The 25,251-nt window shown below is 36.9% G+C and overlaps 2 protein-coding genes and 2 long non-coding RNA genes across 6 annotated transcripts; 2 read left to right on the top strand and 2 right to left on the bottom strand.

Annotated features, from left to right (window-relative positions):
* Positions 1 to 1,632: 1,632 nt before the first annotated feature.
* Positions 1,633 to 14,466, bottom strand: LOC146484434 (uncharacterized). Its single transcript, XM_085104790.1, has 7 exons — positions 14,226 to 14,466; positions 9,107 to 9,223; positions 8,602 to 8,839; positions 7,413 to 7,526; positions 3,836 to 3,970; positions 2,146 to 3,265; positions 1,633 to 2,052 (listed from the first exon to the last, which is right to left on the bottom strand). Exons 1-6 carry the CDS (start codon positions 14,414 to 14,416, stop codon positions 2,921 to 2,923), a joined length of 1,140 nt encoding a protein of 379 aa, XP_084960916.1. The 5' UTR covers positions 14,417 to 14,466; the 3' UTR covers positions 1,633 to 2,052; positions 2,146 to 2,920.
* On the top strand, positions 10,514 to 11,353 carry LOC146484436 (uncharacterized). The gene is made up of 2 exons (XR_014863619.1): positions 10,514 to 10,610; positions 11,122 to 11,353. It is a non-coding gene; the product is annotated as an uncharacterized LOC146484436 (long non-coding RNA).
* On the bottom strand, positions 12,711 to 13,706 carry LOC146484435 (uncharacterized). The gene is made up of 2 exons (XR_014863618.1): positions 13,239 to 13,706; positions 12,711 to 12,844 (listed from the first exon to the last, which is right to left on the bottom strand). It is a non-coding gene; the product is annotated as an uncharacterized LOC146484435 (long non-coding RNA).
* A 563-nt stretch (positions 14,467 to 15,029) lies between the features above and the next one.
* On the top strand, positions 15,030 to 25,000 carry LOC146484433 (heat shock 70 kDa protein 12A-like). 3 transcript variants are annotated; one of them, XR_014863616.1, is made up of 7 exons: positions 15,030 to 15,111; positions 15,587 to 15,611; positions 17,832 to 18,142; positions 18,957 to 19,181; positions 19,418 to 19,595; positions 22,882 to 24,160; positions 24,194 to 25,000. XR_014863616.1 is itself a non-coding variant. In XM_085104789.1 (6 exons), the coding sequence occupies exons 2-6, from the start codon at positions 15,599 to 15,601 to the stop codon at positions 23,934 to 23,936; spliced, it is 1,782 nt and encodes a 593-aa protein (XP_084960915.1). In that variant the 5' UTR covers positions 15,030 to 15,111; positions 15,587 to 15,598; the 3' UTR covers positions 23,937 to 25,000. The 3 variants fall into 3 exon arrangements, 1 of the variants encoding a protein (XP_084960915.1); XM_085104789.1 differs by having other exon boundaries at positions 22,882 to 25,000; XR_014863617.1 differs by lacking the exon at positions 15,030 to 15,111 and having other exon boundaries at positions 15,494 to 15,611.
* Positions 25,001 to 25,251: the final 251 nt, after the last annotated feature.

Below are 25,251 nucleotides of genomic sequence, written 5' to 3'. Positions count from 1 at the left end.
CGTCTGTGCCTTTGGTGCCATTCACTTAATTTCCATATCTTTTCGAATTTCTACAAAGCTAGCAGATCAAACGAAATATTCTATCAAACAGAAATTTGTTGCTAATTATTCAGTTAGAAATACATCGCGGCATAATTGACCAACACCGTTACTTACGGACATTGTGCGAAACAGTGCCGTATTCAGACTAATGAACGATACTCCTTTGACGAAAAGTTTTGTTCGCAACTTCTTGGAAGGAAAAGTCTTGTTAATTCTGGTGGGATAGTAAATGACATTCTGGATTATAATTGAAAAACCCAGCTGTTGCTCCTCAGAAAGCCATAATTTCTTACCAGACCATGAAAACCCCTCCTCCCTCCCAACGTCACGCGTAATGTCACGTCGATGAATTTTGGAGCGTATATACTGCCTCTCAACCTCTCTCTTTTAAGAACGCTGCCCCAGTAATTCAAAAGTATTTTTGCGCAGTTTATGACTGTGTGGGAAAAAAGATCTTAGCAAGTTTTATTGAAATCCAGAAAAAAAATTGGGGGTAACCAAGCATTTTTCAACAATATTTCTAAAATGCTTTAAAATACAAATAGATAGCAATGTACGGAATTATTTTCACACTTGGAACTTAATTATTTCTGGATAATGCTCGATTACCCCTAATTTGCTTTTTGTATTTCAATGACACTTTCCGAGATATCCTTTTCCCACATATTCATAAACTACGCGAAAATAAGACGGCACCGTCCTTAAGAAATAAGAGCTTCTCGGACCATGCATCGCGAGATGCGCAGAACATATGCGCGGTAGTAAGTAGAGGAAACGTCCTCAATGTCTTTAAAACCTCAGAAAGCCATTTAATTTTACAGTACAAGCGCTTCCTCCCCCCTTCCCCTGAAACGAGGCTAAATAGGGTTAAAATATGCTAGAATTTAAACCCTCAGGTTTGTAGACTTCGTCAGTGACATTTTAATTTGCGTTACCAAGCTATGTTTGTCTGTGATTCTCAAGAGGAGGAATACAATCTTCACGCCCCTAGACAAACAGGTTTTACCTTAGCGTTCCACCGTGAAGAAGCAAAAGCGGGTATCCGTATGAGCAGGGAGTGGGGTACAAATCAAGCTTATTCTGCCCTGAAGACACCCACGTGCTAGTTGCCAATTTGTTCGTCGCTATGAGGCGCAATAAGCAGTTTTATTACTTTGAGTACTTCCAAATAATCCCACATAACAGTCGCTTGCCCTGTCCCAATTAAATACAATGCTTGGGCATAATCCTCACCCTGGAGAGCCGCGAAAATCTTGCTCCCGATCTACATAACTGAGTAGAGAGGCAATAGGCCATTTTCATGATGGTGTCATTTTACTACAACTACCAGAATTCATTTCATTTTCCTTTTTAAATTGAAATGTGTAATCCCAGTGGATATCAAAAACAATAGCTCTAATTAGCATGAGAAAAAAAACAAACAAACAAAAAAAAAAAAAAAAAAACAGAAGAATTCTAAAAGTTGTAGTAAAATGACGCCATAGTGAAAATGTTTCATTGATCATTTTTTTTTTACAATGTTTAATCAATTTCCATGCATCTAATAAGCGGAGAATATCGACAATATGAGTAAATCTTTGTGACACCTCATTAGTTATTTGATGGCTTTTAATAATGAAATTCGTGAATCGCTGGCCTTTTTACATGCATCTGTGTTTTTCACAGCAAACCTTATGCAAAAGAAATGTCACCTAAATTAAGTTCCCTGTCGTTGCGACTCCCTCCTTTCTTGCGTTGCCAGGATGTGGCTCATACAGCGTGGTAATGACAATTTTTTTGTGGCCCATTAGTGGCCTGCTCTTCACTTTTGTTGCTGTTTTTTTTTTTTTTTCATATTTATTTTTCTTGGTACTTGCCAGCCTTGCTGGCTGCAATGAGGAATGCGTGTTTTGTGAAAGTCGATATGTATATGTCATGAAAACGGGATATTATAACAAGTAGCCAGAGCTGTAAAAACAATATTTAAGTAGTAAAACCCTGAGATCATACAACGACCATACTTTCTAACGTCTCGGTCGCTATCACGGACCTTCTTCAGGGGAAGTGAAAGAAAAATTACCCACCTGGTGACAAACCCAGGTTTAAGACCATACTTTCTGTTACCTAACCACTGAGTCATTGAAAAGTATGTATTATTCAGTGAATGACATTATAGGCATACTCGGAAAAGGAAATCCAAGTAAAAAGGAAAAGGAAAAGGAATCGAACCTAAGACGGATCACTAGTTCCGATGTTCTACCACTGAGCTACAGGAGGCTCGTATAAGCTGAGGTTATTAAGCTTTGTTCAAAGGACAAAAATTCTGCATGCTGATAAGATTTGGATGTCAGTGTGTGGCATATGTGCAACGGAATTGTAATTTACTTCAGGCAACGAGATTTGTTGTTACTTTTCCTTGTCTTACTTAAAAGCTTTTTTTTTCTGGATCCAGTTATTGCTTCATTAAACAAAACTAACCTATATATGCTAGCAGGCAACGGTTGGCAGATTTTATAGACCAAACTGAAATGTACCCAACCCAGGCTACGAAAATGCACTTAATCAAAGGCGAATTTCTAAATGGCGTCATTAACGTCACAGGAACGGATCAAGCTGTTGCTAGTCTTTATATTCCTGCAACTGACAAATAATAGATTAAAAAAACAGGATCTTGGCTTTGCGTTCACTGATAGCTGAAAAAAAAAAAAAAAAAAAAAAAAAAAAAACAGACGAAAAACGGTTTGATTGACTCATGGTCTACTTTGTTTAAGTCTATCACATAAGAAATTACACTCTGGTGCATGCACCATGCCAACTAAACAAGTGATCCCCAGTCTAAAGGAATCTTGGTGTTCGGTTTATTGAAAAAAAAAAAAAAAAAAAAAAAAAACTCCTGCGTTCACTCTACTTGTGACAACAGCACCTCTCCTTTAGCAATAACTCTTCCTTCGAAATCCAGCAGTGTTGGCCACATAAATGCCTTTATTTGCGTAGCTTGCCTCTTATTTCTTGTTGAAGAGGCTTTTTCTACATGATCTCTTGGATCGAAATCGGTATCCTGGTAGGAAATCTTCAGAGGTGGTACTTGCGTGACAATACGCCAAGAGAATCGGCAGCAGTATTGGATGTAGTTTGAAAGGCCCGCTTTAAGGAGATCCTCGTCAAAGGGCGGAAGGAAAGGGTTTTGCTTAGTTGGCTTTTGCTGCTGCAGCTTCCATTTTCTTTTGACTTCACTTTTGACTTTCTGACAAGGTTAAAATAAAAACACACACATATTACTTGTTTCTACTAGCGGTGTAACTCTCTCATATCATCGCGCCAGTGGCTTGCAAAATTGGTCTAACTTGTAGAGCTCTTGTTTGAAATGTCACTTTCACATTCCTAACATGGGGAAGTTAATGGATTTTGCTATTAATGTGATCAAACTTATTGCAAGAGGGAACGGACGTTTTTCAAACGTGATTTCCCAGTTGTAATTCTCAGCTCAACAGAGGGCTGCGCTACTCTGTCGAAAAATAACAGTGAAAGGGGTTTTTTTTTTATCTAGAAATACATTTTTACTTGAAGTGGTACACGAACACTAACAGCCACTCTTAGCCAGAAATTCAGCTTTAAAAACAAAATAAGCCCAACCGCGTTACGCTGGATACATCAGCATCAGTACCCACAATGAGCTATAAATGTAATGTACTTCTAAAGGACCCGAACTTCCCCCAACTTTACTAGTTTAAACTGATCGCTGTAAGTTCTAAAGAAATGAGGCACAGGTAAGTAAACTGTCATCATTTTGATTAAAGAAAGATTCCCGACTTACATCAACCAGTTGATTTAATTTATGCTTCTCTGATGTTTCTTTCACGTGGACCATCAATTCCTTCAGTGCCTCTTCTACCTCCACTGAACCCGTATGTGAAGATGATCCAGAAGAAAAAAATTCGGTGGAAAAAAGCTAAATAATAATACAATAATAAAGATTTAACACAATCAACAATTAAAAAAGCTTTCTGTGAGTTGCACCAAAGAAGGCAACTCTAATAACTATAAAACACTAAAAAAGAGGGCCCATTTATATGCAGTTTAGAATGTCGTAAATAGACTGAATTTTTGATTAAAATAAATTAATATTTCTACAGCCCGTTTTACTACTGCTTATAGATCCAAATTTCTGAGGTAAAATGTGAGAGCAATTACTTAACCTTTGTGATTGCTTGATGGAAAGGTAGTGGAGAAGAATTCTATCCCAGTGATGTTCCAAATGAAGGGCTGGGAGCATAACCGACTTATGTCGAATTTCAGCCCGTTTTTCGAGTTTGCTCGGATTTGTCCGAATTTTTGCATGTGAACTTCAATTCGATTGAAAAACATTGTTCAGTATTTTTTCCGCCGATTTGTGTTTCATATTAATGCCATTGGGAATTGTTACCATCTTCTAAAGAAAAATCGATAACATTATAGTCACTATGGATGACCAAAAGGACAATGCATTGAGTATTAATATTTGTATTAAATATAAACTTGTTGTCTTTGAACCACGGCACACGAAAGCGGTCTTTCTCGCGGGAGAAACGAAAAGAATTCTGTTACACTTTCATTTGATTGTTACAAACTACTACGTGCGTGACAGGAATGTAAGAAACGCACCTCAGATACAATACGTCATCAAGATGTCCGCACAGTTCTCGGCCACAGTTCTCACCACTAAAAAGTCATTTATATATGTTCGTTGGCAATGTTTTACCTTTAGCAGCGTGTAAATGCTTTGTTTATCATTAGATCGCCATGTTGAAATGCTTTCCTAAAGGTGTTTCACAGAGGAAATCTATTTTCCAACAGTTCTCACCCCATTACGTAAAAATAATTCAAAATTCAATTAGTTTCTTTATTGCGCCGGACATGGGCGAGAACTGTTGCCAAATTGCTAAGACGCACTTTTGCTGTGATCAAAAGGGGTAGAATAGAAGGGCAACAAATCGGTTTTTCATTGAGAGAAAAGTTTATCTCGAAACAAGCCATTTCCTTTCCTGCAACACGATTTGAATAAGCGAGAACTGAGGGCGAGAACTGTTACGCATTGAAAGAAAACAAGTTCTATGTCACGCACTGCGTGACTTACGGCCTTACTGGCTTTCAAGAGACCGGTCTTTGTATGAAATGCAGTTATTTTCCCTTAAGGTTAAGTGAAAAGTTACAACCATGTTAATGAAATAATGTGACAGTGTTGCTTGAAGTTCGTTATGCTACAAGTTGGTTTTATCGCCCCGAAAGGAAAACACAAAATTGGAACTAGCACTTTTTTGAAATCACGCGAAAGCTATTTGCGCCACACTTAACCTACGGCTAAAAAGAGTAACTTTCTTGACTTCGTTAATGCACAAAGCGAAAATATGCACCATAGGACTTGGCTGACCGAAAACCGTAACTTACATTCCAATGTTTCCACTTCCCAAATACGCACGGTTACCTTACAACAAGAACGCGCGGTCCGAGTCTTCTTAACCGACGAGCACGACGTGGACAACATCTCTAACAACATTAACCTTCCAAGCAAGTTCACTAGTAAGCAAGGAAACCACCACATTCCCCTCCCCCCCCCCCCCCCCCCCCCCAACTCAATGTTGTTTTCTGGGTCACGAACAGTCTCCTGGCAAGCATCACCTTCCAAATCAACATTGCATAAGGGGGAGGGGGGGGGGGGGGGAGGGAGAAATAACTGTGGTAGAATTAAGAAGAGAGAAACAGTGAGTGAGTGGTTTCTACATCTGTTTTCGGTTGTCATTGCATAGGGGGAGGGAGTGGGAGAGAGAAGTAAAGTTCTGTGGTAGAATTAACCAGAGAGAAATAGTAAGCAAGTGGTTTTTGCGCTGTTGGTGTCTAGTTTTCTCAAGGAGTTTTGTACACGATTGTAAAACCGCGAAATGTTTTCAAAACCAAGGAGAGCAAAAATTGGGACAAATGCGAGCGAAATCGAAAACTGGGCTAAAATTCGACATAAGTCGGTTATGCTCTCAGCTCTTCAAATGCAATATTTCTTTCGCAATTCAAATTACAGAACCTGACTAATTAACTGTATATTGCTCAAATAAATGCATTTCGCATCCCATCTATGTTGAACTGAGTCTTTGATCAGTTCAAGTTGATTAAAATTAACTGCAGTATCTCTATATAACAGGGCTTTCGGTAATAGATACTTTGCCAGCTTGTAACCGCATTGTAAAAGCTTGCCTTGAAAGTAAAAAACCCCTGATTATTTGTAAAAAATAAATAAAGTTGTTCCTTAGTTTTTGTAAAATGTTAATATTGTTCTAGTCATAACACAGCATTGCTACTTGTAAAATGCCTTGTATCTGCCAAAATATACCCAGCTAATAATTAAATAAATAAATAAATAAATAAATAAATAAAACAATTGAGGATTTGTCGCCCTACCACAGAACCGTGTGTCAGTGAAATGTGTCAGAAAATTTCAAAATTTTTATTGGAAAATTCTTCAAACTTTGATGTATCATCAAAAACCTTATTTTATTGAAAACTTGAAATACAAAATTCCCGGTCTCCATGTTCTTTTGGGAGAAAACTATGAATTTCTTAATTTTGCAAGAAAACGTTACACGCTAATTACGACAGAAATTATTCACAATACGAAAGCACAATGGAATTGGATATAATGCTAAGGATGTAATACACAGATAATTGATAAAAAGGTTGAGGATGCCCAAGGTATTTGGGTGAAGACCAAGAGAAAGCTAGGAGTACAAGACTAAAATGATAAAAAATGAATACTTAGACATATCAGTCAATATCATTCATTTGATGGGTTAGATTTTTGACACTTTAGGTGGGTTATCTGAGTTCTTTTACAGATCCACTTAGATTCAGTCTTTGTTTGATGAATGCCATACCGAACCTTCCCATCACCGCCCAACCCAAAGGAAAAATAAAAATAAAGGTGCTTAGTATCTGAATAGAATGATCGACTTGACTTTATGATTTTTAACTTTGTATATATTATTGATTTTTTTTAATAAGAATTTTCTATATAATATAGTAGAGACAATAATAATAATAATAAAAATAATAATAATAATAATAATAATAATAATAATAATAATAATAATAATAATAGTAATAATAATAACGGTTTACGCTGCGTTAGCGCCTCGTGACGCTTCTTAACTGTAATAGCATACAGACGTTTTAACTGCTATTATAATAATAATAATAATGATGATGATAATGAAAATGATGATGACGATGATGATGATGGAAATAATAATAATAATAATAATAATAATAATAATAATAATAATGATAATAATAATAATAATAATAATAATAATAATAATAATAATAATAATAATAATAACAAGGAAAAAGAAGAATGGTATGACTACCTTCTTTTGTTCTTCAAAAGCAATCAAGGGGGCTTTTTGGATTAGACTGTTCATCACTGATGAAGAAATGGTTACAAATCTTTCTTTTGCGCTCACGGCACTCTCATAAGACACCTACAAGGATAAAAAAAAAAAAACAATAAATAATAAGACTGCATATATTCAGTAAGAAAAATTACTTTTTAAAGAGTTAAATTTTTAATTAGGTTAATTTACGCTGGGACCTTTAGTCGCCGTAACCTTGGGAAATGTTGAGCGGCCTTAGGCGACGCAAGCAAAACACGTCACAAAATTTGGGGGTGGGGAAGGGGGACAATAGGCGATTTGGGGCGACTTAAGGAGATCTTTACACAAGGTGCAGTGAGTAAGCTACACTGTTTCCCATGCATAGTTGAGCCTCTTAATGTATCTCAGGGGTCATTTACAATTTGTCTTGTTAAGGTCCCACATGAAATTTTCAACCTGAAGGGCAAGCAGGATGATCTTGTCTAAGGTTTACCCATTTTACTCCACCAACCAACCATAGGATAAGGTTTAAGGCGAATTAAGTTCTCAGAGTGGACCTTTACTGGTCCAATATGTTCAGAAATTGAGATTCTGCGTTCCATTCAATATTCCTAAGCAAATTGGTATAAGGTCAGGTCAAACATGGACCCGAATTGCTCTACATGGCTATTTTCTTCGGTATGAAGATAGTAGTGCGAGAATTATTAGTACTTTTTCCTCCTCTTGGGATTGATGGTAAAATAAATTGTCTTTTTTCTCCGACATTAAGGTGCATTCTCCTAACTAATGTTGCTACGCATTACGAAAATAATGGAATAACCCAGTTATTTCATTTCTGGAAGACTTCTGTTTTTTACTTAGCCCAAATCTTGACACTGGTACTCATTTCTGCAATTGTCTAGAGTCTCTACTTTTTTTATGTTGATGTTGTTGTTGTTTAACGGGCATGAGTAGAGCCCATCATTATTAGGGAATTTGGCCTGTTTGAACCACCATTCGTTTCATTGTAAACACTACAATGTTTGTAGAGTTGTTAGAGGACAAAACATGCCAAGGTGCAGTGACCTGCTCACTCCCCTTAAAAAAATGGTTATTAAAAGGAAGAAAGTTCATTGAGAAGGAAAATTCAAACTGCTAGTTGTGGTTTTATATCCATTTTAAAAAACAAAAACTTAATCTATACCTCAAAAATTAGACAAGCCAGTCTGGATGCCTTTAAATGATTCAGGGTATCTTGAGGAGCTACCCTTGGGTTCTTAGGTGCAGATTTCTTTCCAATGACCTCTATAGCGTCAAGACGTTTGCCATCTTTAAACGTATGAATATAATCTCTCTCCAAATCCGACTGCCTGTTGCTACTCAATGTGTTTTCAGTGCGATGCTGATCCTGGTTTACTTTTCTTTCGGAAATCGCAGCAAGCCTAATTAAATATAGAGACAAAATCCAAACGTGCCACAGGAAACTTAGTCCTATGGACTTAAATATAACAGTTTAATCAAAACTTGTGAATTTGTATCGAAAACGCCTAATAATACTGCTACTATACTGTTATTACTGTTGCTGTTTTTGCCAAGTACTACCCCTTCCCTAAAATCATTTAATCGACTTCTGTCCCATTTGCTCTTCAACTGGCATCACAAGTAGTCATTGCTGTGATGTAAAACTAGTTCAGGTGTCTAGTCTTTACCTTTTCTTGAGGCTTTCCACTTCGCTTTGTTTCTCTTTTAAGCAGTCACTCATTTTTGAGATTTCAGCTTTATACTTCTCCTGCATCTCATCCCTTGTTAGGACATGGCCTTGTCCCCTTTAAGAAAATGATTGAAATTTGTGAAAAGTTGGCAAGTTTCAGGGGCAAATAAAGTTTCAGAGATGGTGTGGACCAATTGTTAGAGCAGCCCACTGATAATATTTGGGACCCAAGTTCCAGCCTTTTCTCAGAAGTACCCTGTTGAGATCCTTGGTACCCTATCATTTGAGATAAAAACAACAACAACAACAACAACAACAACCATCATATACATTTACAGGGCATGGATGACAATTACTCGGTAAAATTTTGGTTATCCTGTTTTAACAACAGGTTTATGATTAATTAGTTTTAATCGCCTTCTTATTATTATAATAAAATAATTTTGTTATTATTAACCATTATCATTACTATCGTTTTTTTTTTCACTGGATCTGTTTGAAAGCCACTTACACCATCAATCTCAATGGAAATGGAAACAAGAACAAATTTTTGTGAGAAGGAGACGAGATGTAGAAACTCTGGACCTATTAGAGTAAGCATTCAAACAGAAAAAAATTCAGGCAATACTTTCTGTGTAGCAAGGTAGTTATTTGAAATATAAATGTTCTCTGCATCCTCCTGTGTTATTCATTTTAGAAGAATAATTTACATAGACTTTATCTAACTACCATGAATAATTACCAAACCGTTCTAATTTGGGTCAGAGTTTTCAAGACACGAGCCTTCATACTAATCTCAGATATCATAACCTAGTCATTGTAATACATATCAGGAACGTAGTTAAGCTTGTTATTATTATTATTATTATTATTATTATTATTATTATTAAAGTGCTACTACGATCAAATTTTCGAATACCTTTTATTTGCGGTTGATTGGTAGTTTATGTCCTAAAGTACATGATCTCCAAGTTATATCCTCATAAGATGAAGGAAAGTGCGATTTTTTTGCGCTCAAACTCCACGAATTTTCATCCGCCATTGAACCGCCATGTTCCTGCGGCCTGGTTACCAAAGGCAGATGGTGTCCAATGACAACAGAGGCCGGGTCACCCGGGAAAAACAAGTGACGTCAGACTCTCAACTCGAAGCCCAGGCGAGCCCTACGAGGCTAACTTCTCATACGGTTTCGAACACGTTTTCGAAAAATGTTTCGTTCTTTCAATGGTGGGAAGTCGCTGTGTTGTTCAGTGGTATAACAACTGCTCTAATCGAGCGGCAGGAATTGCGCTGCATGCGAGTCCGGCCGACAGAACGAGAGATGTGTGGGTCCAGTTTGTTGTCTTGCACGTTTTGCTATTTTCTCGGTTTAGTTCGAAGGGACACTTGGGCATTCCACCCAAGTCAGTGAACACAAATTAAACCTGATCTTTTGAAAAGGGTAAGCGATCAGGAGATCGTGAACCTGCAAAAAATCTCTGACGGGGAAGGAGCGGCAAAAGGTAAGCTTATGTAAAGTGGGCGAAATGTGTGAATATTGTTTTTTATCTTTGGTGATTCCTCGATACCTTGTTCAGCACCCATACAAATAGCAGTCACAAATTTTTATACACATTTTATATTGCGTTTCTAAAGTACTAAACTTTGATTGAACGAGTAAATAATGTAAGTGCAACTAGCTCCCGGAACTAGCTTTTCCCTCCGAAGCATTTCCAAAACATCTCAGTGCGATTAGAGTAAGCTTGTGTTTACTTTGCTTGTGCAAAAGCTTGTGGCAAAAACTGTGCAAACAAACGCGAAGAAAACCACTTTAATCATCCATTTTCCCTCAGCTTTCGATAAGGTGGTCTTTGGCGTTTACAAAAGGGTTCCTTCTTTCTTTTTAGTGGTTTTCTTGAAGAAATAGTTTGAATTTTTGGTTTAAGAAAGGTTTTAAGAAAACCTCACATTCAGTTGTTTCTTATCAATTAGATTCAATTGGTAATGTATTTTAAATTTTGATTTATTTTTCAGACGCTGAGTTGCAACAACGTCAAAACCGAGCTCTTACTATTAAATACAGGGCAAAACAAGCCTTGCGGAGCACAACACGTGAAAAATGTGGACAGCCAAGAAAAGGCCAGTGCTCCTCCTTAAACTAGCAGTTGAAGAGCACTGACCTTTCTCAAGGGCTTTTCTTGATGTTTTGTCATCAACCACCAGTTGACAAATAGAATCAATAAAAGAACTGTTTTCTCTTCATTCATCATGCCTCCTCTTTGTAACTCTTTCCATTACATAGGCTTCTGTTTTAGGGAATGGTCAGAAATTAGTGGGGACGGGGGGGGAGTGAGGTGGAGATTTTAAATTGAGCAATGAAAATGATGTGACCCTCCATAGCGATGCAAATGAAATTTCACGACCCTCCCCCTGAACAGGTAATACAATGTAGCTCAAATACCAGAAAAAGAAAACAAGAATGGAGGCAAACTGTAAGTTACTTACTGGAACCATTTTGCCCCAACATAATTCAAATCATCTATAGAGCCCATTGGCATCATATAACTCCATTATGCTACACATTTCCTTTACATTAATATTTTAATACTTAATACTTGTCTTGCTTTTGTTAAATAATGACTTAAATTAACAAATTTTATTTTGTCTTTTGTATATAACTCGCTCTCCCAGTCATACTATAAATTATGATTGCAAGAGCATAAATTTATTTGACCCTCTGTTTTCACTGCTTATTCTTTCATGACACTCCACCTCTCCCCTTCCCCACCCCCTGCTCCCTGCTAATAGGGAGCTGAAGCACAGACATTCCTGAGCCATGTATAGCAACCAGAACTCAAATGTTTTCTCTTTTGGTGTGGTTTTAAATAAATACTTATTTGAATATAAACAATATTAATATGGTAGCCATTTTGGAATAAGGTTTATGGTTCATTGTCTGCAGTACATTAATAATTTTATTTTTATGTTCATTTGAAAAAGAGTGCCAGAATCTTGTTTCACCAATAAATTTGTTGTTGTAAAAAATGAAATTGAATCTACATTTTCTAAGAATAAACACTGATCAAGAAGAACAACCTTGAGAAAAAAATCAAAGGTGGCTCACAACAGTCTCAACTTTACTTCATTTTGGTAGCATGCATTTGCCCATCTCACTGCACCAAAAGTGAAAGTAACAAGAACTGTTACCACAGCAACAGTGTATCAAACTCATCAACACTTGCTTGGGGGTTTGCCCTTAGACATGTAGGACAAAGGATGTTTGTTGTTAGGTTGTTTTGACCCTTCATTAGAATAAGCAAAAAAATTTCAATACCTGAATCACAAACTTTAACTCCCAAGAATATTGTTTTCAATTTATATTTGCAAAATTCCTACTTTTCCTCCCCTCATTTGCCTAGGTGGATGCTTGTTACCAGAAAGCACGCCTTAATAAATTTTCATTTATAAAGCTAGTCATTTCTTCAGTGCGTTAAAGCATCCAGTGCAGTGGTGTTTAACCTGATGTGAGCCACCTTAAAAAAATACATATGTACACAGAAAAGACTGTTAATACTATTACATTGTTCATGATGGTGCAAGGGAAGAAAACAAATCATTGCAAATTGTTGTTGCCTTGCAAATTTATTTGTTTATTGATTACTGTACTTATTCAAATCTGGATACAATGATGTCCATGCAGCACCAGCACTCTCCAGGCTTGGTAAGTCGCTCAAGGGAGCAATTTGAACATTTGCACCTGAGAAAATATTGAACCAAGAGGAAACTTAGCATCAATTACAAGGGAACGATCAGCTTAAATTCAAGCCATTGCACAAAGCTTTTCACTACAATATATATTCTTTTTCCATGGTAAAAAAATGCAAAAACATTAAGCTTACTCGGAACCGAAACTTAACTGTGCACTCTAATTTAACACCAAGGCAAACTTTCGAAAGCAAAGCTAAAAACCTAAACTTGACTTCGATTTCAATTCAACTGAGTCTCCGGTAGCCTCCCTCCGGGGAATGAACTGGCTAGTAGTCAAGAGAAATTTTTGAGGATTCTCGGGCACTACACTTTTAAAGCTTGCCTGTTTTGTTAATACAGCAAATAACACATCTAAATATCAATCTCTATCTCTAATATCTTACCCGAGAGATGAACGACTCAGCAAAGTCTGCTCTTCCTTCTCTTGTAGCAAAAGCGCTAGCTGCTGAACTTATTCGGCTGCCTCTTCTTCAGACGGAACTAGCTCTACAGAGTCAGGACTTCTTAATTTCCTTTGCCTATATCATGCAAAGACGATCCAGGAGAGCTTTCTGTGGCCAAAACAGCTCTGAAATTCGTCGCCAGAAGGAGGACTACAGTACTCGCTCGATCAGCGACTTGAGAGTATTACGTCACGACAAAAACACAATAGGTTTGAATAAAAATACCGCAACTCCAATCACTCTCATACCGCGGGCTCACTGGAACATAAATTCATAATGGCGGACTCGAAAACACCAGTTTTCAAGGCTCAATATTTTCAATTTACGGGGCCCAAACTTCATTTCAGTGACCAAGATAGGTACAGCCACATCGGATAAGCTGTAAAGAACGTATTTTTGTTTCATACGTGACATGAAGTTTTGATCGTAGTAGCACTTTAAGTCCAAATGCCAAGAGTGACATTGAATGTAATATCCCAAAAATTAGGAAAGATAAATCGCATTAAAACTGTTTATGCTTGTTTAGAATATGGTTTTACATCCTGAAACAGCTTGCTAAAAATATTTTTTCCGGTCAATTTGGTATGTTAGTGAATTTTATGAATTTAATTATTGAATTTAAACGACGTATGTGCCGACGAATTTCATCAGACTATTTTCAAGAGATGAAGACACACCAGCAAGGATTTAACTGATTGCTTGAAAGTTTTTAGTTCATGCATCGAGTAGATTGTATTCAAAATAAATATATCACCACTGCGGTACTTTGCTTCCCTTTGAAATCATTGCGTTTATGTTGGAGCGCGACGGTGGCTCTTTAAGAACGAAAGAGGGGCTAATTAAAGTAAAAAGCAAACGTTAATTAAACGAATATCCTCCTGAATGACGAGTTACTCTTTAAAAACCCAAAGGATATTTGACAATTACCCGAATGCGCCAGGAGAAGAATCATGTTCAAATTGTAACAGTCTCTCTTTTAAATCTTCATTTTCCTGCACGAGTTCTATCAGCCCTGCTGTAACCGCCTCCGATTGTTTCACGAGAGATTGTCCATCTTTTCTAGCATAGCTATCGTCTAGAACAGCTCTTCCAGGATGATGGGGCTTAGAAGACGACATATTAATTTTGAAAATGTGTAACTCAAAGGTAAAAGTTTCATGATGTAAGGAAGCGTATTCCCGGATGTGTCACATTCCTGGAAGTAACACCGGAAGCAGGGAGTTGAAATACCCCCGAGCCGTTTGACCGTACACCTATCGACGTTAAGATATCCTATCGTTTAGAGTGTTCACATTATGCTTTACTATGATAACAACTATGATAATCATTATTTTTTCAAAAGTTGATATTACGTGGAAAACTAGCGGTTCACAGGTTACCAATTGAAAGAGCACCTGATTTTTTCCTTAGTAGTTTTAACATACACTTTCTGGTTCACTTCTTCAATACCAAAGACTTCACTCTAAGATGCGCTGATCAAGACCCACTATGACTTAAAATTCCTGGCAAAGCGATCTGTTCATTGTAAAAGTAAGAATTAAAACAACATATATGAGAATTTTCAGTAAGAACATTGATTTTGTCACGATATTAGTGATTTATTTAAACTAAGGACCTCACTTCTTTATTCGGAGAAACACAGGATGTTTATTTATGTTAGCCTTCCGTGAGTCATCAATCATTTATGACCACTCCCTTTGACAACCCCACATCTTTCTCCGAAAATTAAGTTTCAGTTGGAAGTGACAACTATAGCTATACAGCGACTGGTTCCTCGTTTGCTGAAAATCCGTTTCTTTTATCAAGCAAGGAAGTGAACATCCAGATGGCTTCAAAGAGTGAGCACAAAATAGTAGTTAGTAGGTTCGATATTAATTAAAAAGGCTTATTCTGAGCTATAAACCCAGTCGGCGGTGTTCTGCTTCCATATTGAAAGGCTAAAAAGGCTTGAAATTAACAAGAAGAAACGTCCACCCTTAAAACGCGTAGGAAAAAATGAAAGTTGATTTTATTAGTACTTGCTGAATTATTTTAGAATACAGAGATAATTTATAGGAATAACGAGTGCATGAACGGGATCGTTGACACTTCTTTGACACTTTCCGAGAAAGACAGGATGTTTACTCAGTTATGTTAACATTCCGTGACACATCAATCATTTATGACCACTCCCTTTGACAACCCCACATCTTTCTCCGAAAATTAGGTTGCAGTTGGAAGTGCCAACTATAGCTACAGCAACTTGTTCCTCGTTTACCGAAAATCCGTTTCTTTTATCAAGCAAGGAGGTGAAGATCCAGATGGCTTCAAAGGGTGAGCACAAAATAGTAATTGCTAGGTTCGATATTAATTTAAAAGGCTTATTCTGACCTGTAAACCCAGTCGGCGGTGTTCTGCTTTCATATTAAAAGGCTAAAAGAGCTTAAAATTGGCAAGAAGAAACGTCCACCCTTAAAACTCGTAGGAGAAAATGAAAGTTGATTTTGTGCTTGCTGAATTATTTTAGAATGCAGAGATAATTTATAGTAATACAGAATGCATACACGGGATCGTTGAAGGCCACGTTTGTCGAATGCTAAACGTTTATATGCACAATAATGCTCCGGTTTCTAGGCCCGGATGAAAATAAAGCAAAAACCCAAACCAAAAATTAATCCTAAAAATCGTAGTTAATACGTCCTTCAATCCCATTCGACAGAAAGCAAAGGTAGTTCTTTGAGAAGTATATGGCGAGACTGTTGAATAGAGTCCAGTTTCGTTACATTCGCGGCGGCACTCTATTATATCGTATCATGTGTTATTATTGAAGTGGCTGCGTGCAAAAGATCTTATGCTTGGCCGCCTGTGACGTTTTCAATCCCCAGTATTGTTATAATTTACATTCCGTTGTTATCAGTTAAATTTTCTTGAGGATTGTAAGGGTCACTTTGGACTTTCTCGATCAACTAGTGAAGGGCAATTTTCACAGAAGCACCTGTCATCGATTTACCCAGAAGCATCTGTCATCGAATAGAAAGTCTCTAGTAACTAACAACGGGTCAAGGGGTCAGCATCCGTTCATTCGCGGAAAAAGGATTTCAAGAATTGCAAGCTCTACGGCACAGCCAAAACTTTACTTATCTCTCCATACCGTAGTTAAAAACAAACAAACAAAACACAAAAACAAAATCAAAAAACGGAACACTGAAAACAAAGTAAATACTCCCACTTTAGAGATATTTCTTAACAGCTTGAGATTCACATCCTTACTTTGACAGAAATCAAGCGCAACCTTTCTCAATCCTTTTCGGAAGCGTCACTTTGAGAGTAGCTAAGCCATAATGGTCGCTTCTCTACATGTTTTTTCTCTTGAATTCTTGCTATTGATGGTCACGAAGACTCATCCTTCTTATATACGTCAATTACATCAAAATATGTATTTATATGAAAAAATGCTAGCCTTGTTTCTTTAATAATAATAATAATAATAATAATAATAAAAATAATAATAATAATAACAATAATAATAATATAACAGTAGTAATAATAATTTACTAATTTATATAGCGCGTATTTACATGAGCTGATCAATAGCACTTTACAATCATATGTTTAAAGGAAAACGAAAATACGTTAACGTGAGAATAAAATAAAAAAAAGTTACAAACTATAAAAATACTTCTTAAAAAGATAGCTTTTAAGTCGAGATTTAAAACTGTTAAGTGATTTTGCTTGACGAAGTTCCAAAGGTAGCTCATTCCAGAGTTTCGGAGATGCTGCTAATTTTGTAAGCATCTTTCTCTTGGGATGGTCCAATAAGAGCTTACCAGTAGACCTAAGATTATATATTATATTTTGTTACTGTTAAACGTGTTATAAGTGCATTTATTTAATTTTTTTTGTTACTATTTTTAACATATAAAGAGGATATTTTGAACGTTTGGGTAGACTTTGTTAGAGAAATTTTAACTCAGTGGCCCTAATGAAATCTGCTGCATTCACACGTTAACCTCCATGAGGATTGAGTCCGATTTGCTGACAATAATATGACGCTTTAATATGCTATAGAGTAGTTTAGAATTTCAAATTCACGAAAGATTGATTTAATATCGGTCCATTTTTAAATTTCTAATCAGTTATAGTATGTATTAGCAGTTATTTAAAATCATTTCCCATGCAATCGTATTTGATTTCATTTTTGAAGGAAATAAATGAGCTAAAAATTGAATTTCACGTGATGGAAGAATGATTTACCTCAATAGTTTGGCTCTTTCTTTCCTTTTTATGCGTATGTTTGCAATATTTTAAGAAGTTTACCCAATTTTACATTGCGAGATCGATAGTCAATTGATACCAATTGAGTTCTTTTGTTACTCTTAGAAATTGCCAGCCGTATTTTTTTTAATACTAAAATTCGATTATAGTCTCGATACTTTATTTTAACCACTTTTGAAAAAAAAAAAAAAAAACGAACATAACATGAAATGAAACATTAAAACTGTTGTTAAACATTTATATATATTTTTTTCTTATTTTACTGCCCACAATGTCTAGATGTGCTGTATTCACCAAGGTCTTCGTATGTGGTTGTAGTAGCAATCGACTTTGGGACAACCTACAGTGGATTTGCCTTTTCATTCATTAAAGACGAGGGAAAAGATTCAGTATTCATGAACCGAGAATGGCTGAATGAACAAGGCACACGAACTAGCAAGACACCCACGTGCCTGCTTCTTAAACCAGACCTGTCATTTGCCTCTTTTGGATATGAGGCAGTAGAAAAGTATGCCAACCTCCAGGACGAGAACAGTGAACAGAAATATTATTTTTTCCAGCATTTTAAAATGGATCTTCACAACGATGAGGTAAATATGCTCTATGCCTTATCATTCATAGCAAAGGAACCCGCTCATTGTAAAAGTAGGAATAAAAAAAACATCTGATCGAAGACTTTCTAAAAAAGTGATTTTGTTACGATATTACCCTTTTATTATTTATTTATTTATTTATTTATTTATTTATTTATTTATTTTTAGCTCTCTCCAGTCAACTATCTTTGTGACGTAAATTCAAAATGTAATTTATGCGGCGCTATTGGTCAGCGGAAATGACAAAAAATGGCAATCACAGGTCAATCTCGTGCCCAGAGTCCTCAGGCTCTTTGGCCAACGGTTGGCTGGAAGCAGGGTTTCTGGGGTACTGGAATTTTGTTATTGCTGGATTTCTTTGTTTTTCACAGGTAGCCCAAGCTGTACGATTTGTGGTGACCTTTGTAAAGTAAACATCATCGTCGTGTAATTTGAGAATCAAGACGATCGTTTTTTATAGGAAAATTATAAGGGATTTTATGAGGAAAAAAGTATGAGAATTTGAAGGCAAAATTAAAAACAATTTTTAAACAAAAAATTCCTCTTCTTTTTTATGCTCAAATTACGTAACGCTATTGTCTACTTTACAAAAGTGAACACAAATTGTAGAGTTTGGGCTACCTGTGTGTCTATCGGCTCTCATTATTCGGCGGTGACCCAAAAAAGGTTTTAAAAAAATTGACTTGATCCTGCGTCATCGACGTTTAGGGCAAAATAAAGACAGCTTTGCATAAATTGGAATTTTGTCCATTTCAAGACATCAAAAACGATCGGAGATAATTATTGTTTTCTGATTGATTTATCGTTTCAGACAGTCAATATGGAAACAATGGTCAAAGCAGCCAATGGAAAGCATGTCAAGGCTATGACGGTGTTTTCTCGTTCAATAGGGTACCTAAAAGATGAAGCCTTAAAAGTCATTTGCCAGCGGACTGGAGATGAATATTACAACGAGAGTGACATCCAGTGGGTGTTAACTGTGCCTGCAATATGGACTCCAGTAGCAAAACAGTTTATGCGGGAGGCTGCATATGAGGTGTTTTTTTTGTTTTTGTTTTTTTTTTCACCTATGGGAGATACGCTTCACTATGTTAGTAACAGAAAGACTAAATGTTGATGTATTTTAGTTACTGTTGTTGTTGTTTGCTGTTGCAGTTTTAAGTTTCTTCTCTTTATATTCACATTGACTTATCACAGCCACAACAAACAAGAACCCCACAGTCTGCATTTTGCCTCCTGGTTTCCTTAAATATTAATGTATTAATTACTTAGGCTGGTTTGGGAAGCCCGAAAAAACCAGACCAAGTAATGATCGCCCTTGAGCCAGAGGCTGCTGCAATTTCCTGTCTGGAAAAGAATATGAGCGACTTCAAGTCAGAAGGAGGTTGCAGTTCTGTAGATGGACTGTTGTCAAAACCCCACTCTCACTACATGGTAGTCGACATTGGAGGTAAAGGTTTTGTTGTTATAGCCTTTTAATCAATGACAATTGATAACAGATGAACCTTATTCATCTGCTTTTGTTGGTAGTTTTTGTTTTCGTTTGTTTTCTTTCTGTTCTATTCTTTTCTTGCCTTTCTCCTTTTCTTGTTTTGTTTTCCAAGCCTGCGGTGGGACAATTAAGTTTTTGATTTTCAACAGCCGACCTCTTCAATCAATCACTTTACATATCTCGTTTAAAAAAAAACTGTTCAAAAGACCAAAATAATTAACAAAAAACGTTCGTAATATGGCACAAAAATGCGAAATAAATTACAATGAAATTGAATGTTTTTATCAAAAGGGAAAAAAATTCCACAATTTGAAAAGCACAGTTGTTGAACCCTTGTTGTTATATGGAACACGATGTCACGAGAACGATCAAATTTCATGCCAAATTGTTTTTAGATAAATTTGATGAAAGATCACAGAGTTTGGTGGTGTTCGCCATAATGTTAAGAAGTTAAACACGCTCCAGTCAGCGTGTGCATCCCTTCGGTTAAAGGGCCCTAGTCAGCCACGCCTTTGTTTTTGTTTATATGTAAGAGTTTGGCTATTGTATTTAATTCGGAGCATGTCGAAATGAACGTAATCACTGTGAAACTACTAAAGATAATGAAACATACTTTCAGGAACACAACTTACAGTAAAGCAATAACATTTCGCTTCAGCATGCAATATCAATAATTTCGATGGGATCGAAAATGGCGGAGGCTGACTAGGGTCATTTAAGTGGGACAAAGGCTATCGCGGTTCTCTGTTTTCTTAATTCATGCTAGGATATACATTTTTGTTTAAAATTAAGATAGATCCCATTTTGCCGTGCGTCTGTACTCCGATAACGCACAGATGACGTCAAAACGCGAGAGAGCAAAAAGGTACGCTACGAGCCGCCGTCGAGTAATGTGACTGATGTTCTCACCACGTTTTAACTTCCTCTGTTAGTTATCAGAGTACCCACGGCGAAATGGAATTTATCTGTTTTATACAATAACCAATACGTTTGAACACATTTCATGAGCGAGCATCACGTTGACTGAGCTCAGTGAAAAACTTTATAGCAAACATTTAGACTACTACTACACACGTAATAGAACATTTCCGATTAAAATTCAAAAATGGCTACGAGGCTTGGGGGAATAAACAACATACATTACATTGACTTGAGATTATTAATTTAATTCTTTTGTTTTATTCCCCCAATCCTCCTAGCCTAACTAGAATTTCAATATATCGGAAACAGTCTATTGGGATCCTTTAAATTAGAGTCATTAATTACAGAACGAATTTCTGACCCCACATTAAGTCGCTTCACTGCGATTTGTGATTGATTACTCGCCATTACTGGATTTGTATCTGTGGCATATTTGGACAAATATTTGCTTCCTTTTCACATCACCGGAAAGTTCTCACTTTTTTAACCTGGTTGAGGTAACCTGCAACGGTCTTTGTCCAATTTTTCATTGCACAGTTCTATTTTCCTGTGAAAATTCACGATGGTCGGTTGCTATGGCTTCTCCTCCCTCAACTCTCAAAACTGAGAGTTATAGGCTATAGACAAAAGTAGAATTCATCGAATGTAACGAGACTTGGATAAGAAATAGGATAAAAAGGCGTTAAGTTAGAGCTAATTCGAGAAATTTATATGGTCAAACTTTAGGGGTATTTCAACGCAAAAACAAAATATCGTAACGGAGAAAGGACAATGATGCATAAAATCAAAATTGTAGTTTTTTTTGACTTAGCATATGTGGTGCTGTGACGCGTATTTGTCACGAATTACGTCATTATGACGTCATAATGACGTGAAGAGGCGCCATAGCACCCCATATGCTAAGTAAAAAAAAACTACAATTTCGATTTTATGCAACATTGTCCTTTCTGCGTTACGATATTTTTTATTGTTTTCGCGTTTAAATACCCCTAAAGTTTGACCATATATGGTCATGTGGCGGGAAATTTGAATTTATTTAGTTAGCTGTAACTTTACGCCTTTTTATCCGATTGAGACGGAGTTTTCACCAGAAATCATAGAATTTTATACCGATAACCAATACAGCATTTTTCACATTATTTTCCTGAATGTTAATTCTGATGCCAAATTTGGACATCATTTATGACGTCACATTAGCAGTCAAATAGAATTAAATAATAATCAATTGCTAGGTAATTTATCCATCTACTTCTCTTCCAAGAATCGTTACATTCGATGCATTTTACTTTTGTCTATAGCCTATAACTCTCAGTTTTGAGAGCTGAGGGAGGAAAAGCCCTAGCAACCGACCATCGTGATTTGCTTATGATTGTCCGCTACTCGCCAAAAAAGTTTGCAAAACTTGGTTGACTAGTCACTCTGGCTGGACACTTGACGTCGATCATGTACGCTGTTTACACCACTCGATGACGTCATTCGTGCGTCTATATTCTAATCACAAACTCCGCTACACATACACTGTTTATTGTATAATTTGTTTTATTTAACGCGAGCAAAATTTCCTTGTGAAATGGGGATTGAGAAGTTTTATATTTCTCTGATTGTTTAAATTACTGTACAGCAGTATCAACAAGGAGAAACTTTGCAATAAGCGAAAATTCCCCCTTTTTTATGCACAACAAGTTTCATTTACAAATTTTACACGTAATATGAACAAATTGTTGCTTTGGCTATATAGGACACAGGCTGCACCATTTTGCCAACAAGTTTCTTTGTTCATAAAACTGTGGCAAAAAAGCTTTTCAACAGAGAAACTTGTGTACAGTTTTTTTCTTGTTAAGAGTTTTCACTGATGGTTTTCTATTATCAATGATATGTACTGTTTTGATTAATCGACTCGTTTCAACGTCGCATCATTCTAGCACTATCATAGATTGGAAATACTTTAAATATTCGTAAAACGTAATAAACGAGGACCAAGATTTTTATTCCAGACGAACGGCCAGGAACTCAATGAGTAGCTTTTTCACCTTCCGAGGTATCCGTTTTGCTCGTAATTTATATTTAGCGTGTTAGGCCCTGGAACACAGATGATGCGCCACATTTAATTAGAGCAGTATTTCTAAAACTCAACAGACTAAAATCATGCTTGTAATTCAAAGTCTCTTTACCTATCTCGCAATCAGAAAAGCGGAATTAGCAGACCTTTTTTCAATCGAGCAGTTTAGCCGACACGTCTCAACGTATTGTAGTGAGATGGTGATTATGCTGAAACAACAACATCCACAACAACAACAAATTGTCATTCGCCGTTTTTTTTCAGGGGGTACGCTTGACGTGACTGTCCATGCAATACAGAACGATGGTTCCATCAAAGAAATCCACAAGGTAACAGGGGGTCCTCATGGAGGAATTAAGGTAAACCAACAGTTTCAAAGCCTTCTGGAAGAGTTATTCGGAGTAACAATTATTTATAACTACAGTCAAAAGTATCGCTCAGATTGGCTGTGTTTAATGAATGAATTTGAAGCCAAAAAGCGAGGGGAGCGAATTTTGGACAGTGATGTGATGACAAACATCCGCCTGCCGCAGAGTTTTGTGTCTCTGGTGAAAGAGACCAAGAGCCCAGCTATGGCACGCTACGGAAGCAGCCAGATCAAGCTGAAGAACAACGAGTATCTCGCTCTCAGTTCAGGGATGATGAAGAAATTGTTCAATCCTACCGTGCAACACATCAAGAACCATTTGAAGGGCCTTCTGCAAGAATCAAAGCTCTCAAGTGTCAAAACCATGCTCCTGGTTGGCGGATTTGCTGATTCTGCTCTTCTTCAGAAGGAAATAAAAAGTGCCTTTTCTAAAAGTGTCAGAGTGCTCATCCCCAACCACGCAAGTATAGCAGTTGTCCAGGGTGCTGCGCTTTTTGGAAAAAGGCCATCGAGAATCATCGAAAGAGTGGTTTCCACTACTTATGGCTCCCGTTGCTCACGCAATTTCATCCAAGGGGTCCATCGCGAAGACAAGAGGTTTGTAGCGGATGGCATTATGAAGTGCAATGATTTATTTCATCTCTTTGTAAGAGAAAACTCTTCAGTACGAGTTGGTCAAAGCGTCACTAGCTCTTACTCCCCACTACACGCAGACGACAGATACATGGCGATTCAGTTTTACGCCTCCAGTAATCCTGATGCCCAGTATACCACCGACGCCGGAATGAGGGAGCTTGGTAGCGTTACAGTTGATTCGCCTGACACCTGGAAAGGCAAAGACAGAGACCTCAAAGTCACCATGTATTTCGGTGGAACAGAAATAACCGCCTCAGCTCGAGATGTCTCAAGTGGGAATGTAGCCCAGACCAAGATTGACTTTTTGTATAAATAAAACATTGGACTCTTATTTCATTAAAATAGCTCCAGGCTAATCGGCAGCCTTCAAGGAGGGTTGTTATAATTCTAACTACATATACTGTTCTTTTTGTTGGTATTAATGTTGTTCCCCATGCTACAGGAGTCGTTTTAGTTGTTCAAGGTTACCTCTTTATTACATATAGTGTGCTAGTTCGCATCCATATGTATCCGCCCCTTGTTAATTCGACTGAATAGTGAGTATTTCTATTTCGAAACAAAAAACAACAACAGCAACAACAACAACAATAACAACAACAACAACAGCATTCAGGAAATGAATTTAAAATATAATGCGAAGTATTGATCAATAAGTGAGGACAACAGTGAAGGCTGAGAGAAGATGTAAAAATGCTGTTTTTTTTCTTTTCGGAACAGGTTTGCTTAATGAACTGACTTGCCTTATTGTTTTTGAATCTAATGGAATTTATCGAACAGCGGACGATGGACAACGTGTGGAATACGAAAGTCTAAGAAAGAACTGAGTGAAAATAATGTAATGGCTACATAGAAATCATTCTAGGTAATCAATGCGCTTTAAGAAGATGTCCTTTAAAACAAACCAGAAGAAAACAGCGCTAAGTGTAAAACTGGGGGTGAGCTTGGCTTATCATGTCGGTTGTTATCGAGGCACACCAATTTACAACGTGGAATATCAAGTTTTCATTTTTTCCCTTGTCAAAGTTTTGAAACAAGAATATTTAGATTGCATGCGAGATTGATTATGTAAATTTGAATTGCTTACATCAAATATCCATAGTTAGCCATGTTTTGTAACTGCAGTTTTACTCGAATACTAGCCTTTTCCACGACCTTTTTCAATTTTTAAAGTATCATTTTCCTTTGACTTAGTATACAGTAATATCTATTAGGCTTAAACTTTAACCTGCCGTTAAGAACGACCCATTGACTACTTTAGTTTACAGGGATGAATAAACTAAATCAAGTGTAGGTATTCCGTATATCCTTGTATTTATTAGGGAGCCCTGGGGCATCCAAACAGTTCCAAGAAACTCATTCGAATAGAGTAACGTAAGGATGCTTCATGCGCCTTGATTTGTAGAAATCTTGGCATGCAATGCCATGCAATACCATACAATAAGAGGCAGATCGAGCGCTGTTCAAGAAGATTTCTAGCATTCCTTTTCACCCTTTGTATCCTTCTCTCCCCAAAATAAAAGAAAGATCATTGCGCCTCAGAGTTCCAAGCAGCCAACTTCCTAGGGTCAATACCCAGCGTTTTAAAAATAGTTTTATTAATAGACTTTTTTTTTAATATGAAGTGGCGATTT

The sequence above is a fragment of the Pavona decussata genome, unplaced genomic scaffold (assembly GCF_977016875.1).
Source record: "Pavona decussata unplaced genomic scaffold, jaPavDecu1.1 SCAFFOLD_33, whole genome shotgun sequence".
Lineage (NCBI taxonomy): Eukaryota > Metazoa > Cnidaria > Anthozoa > Scleractinia > Agariciidae > Pavona > Pavona decussata.
This window is presented reverse-complemented; position numbering and strand designations above follow the sequence as displayed.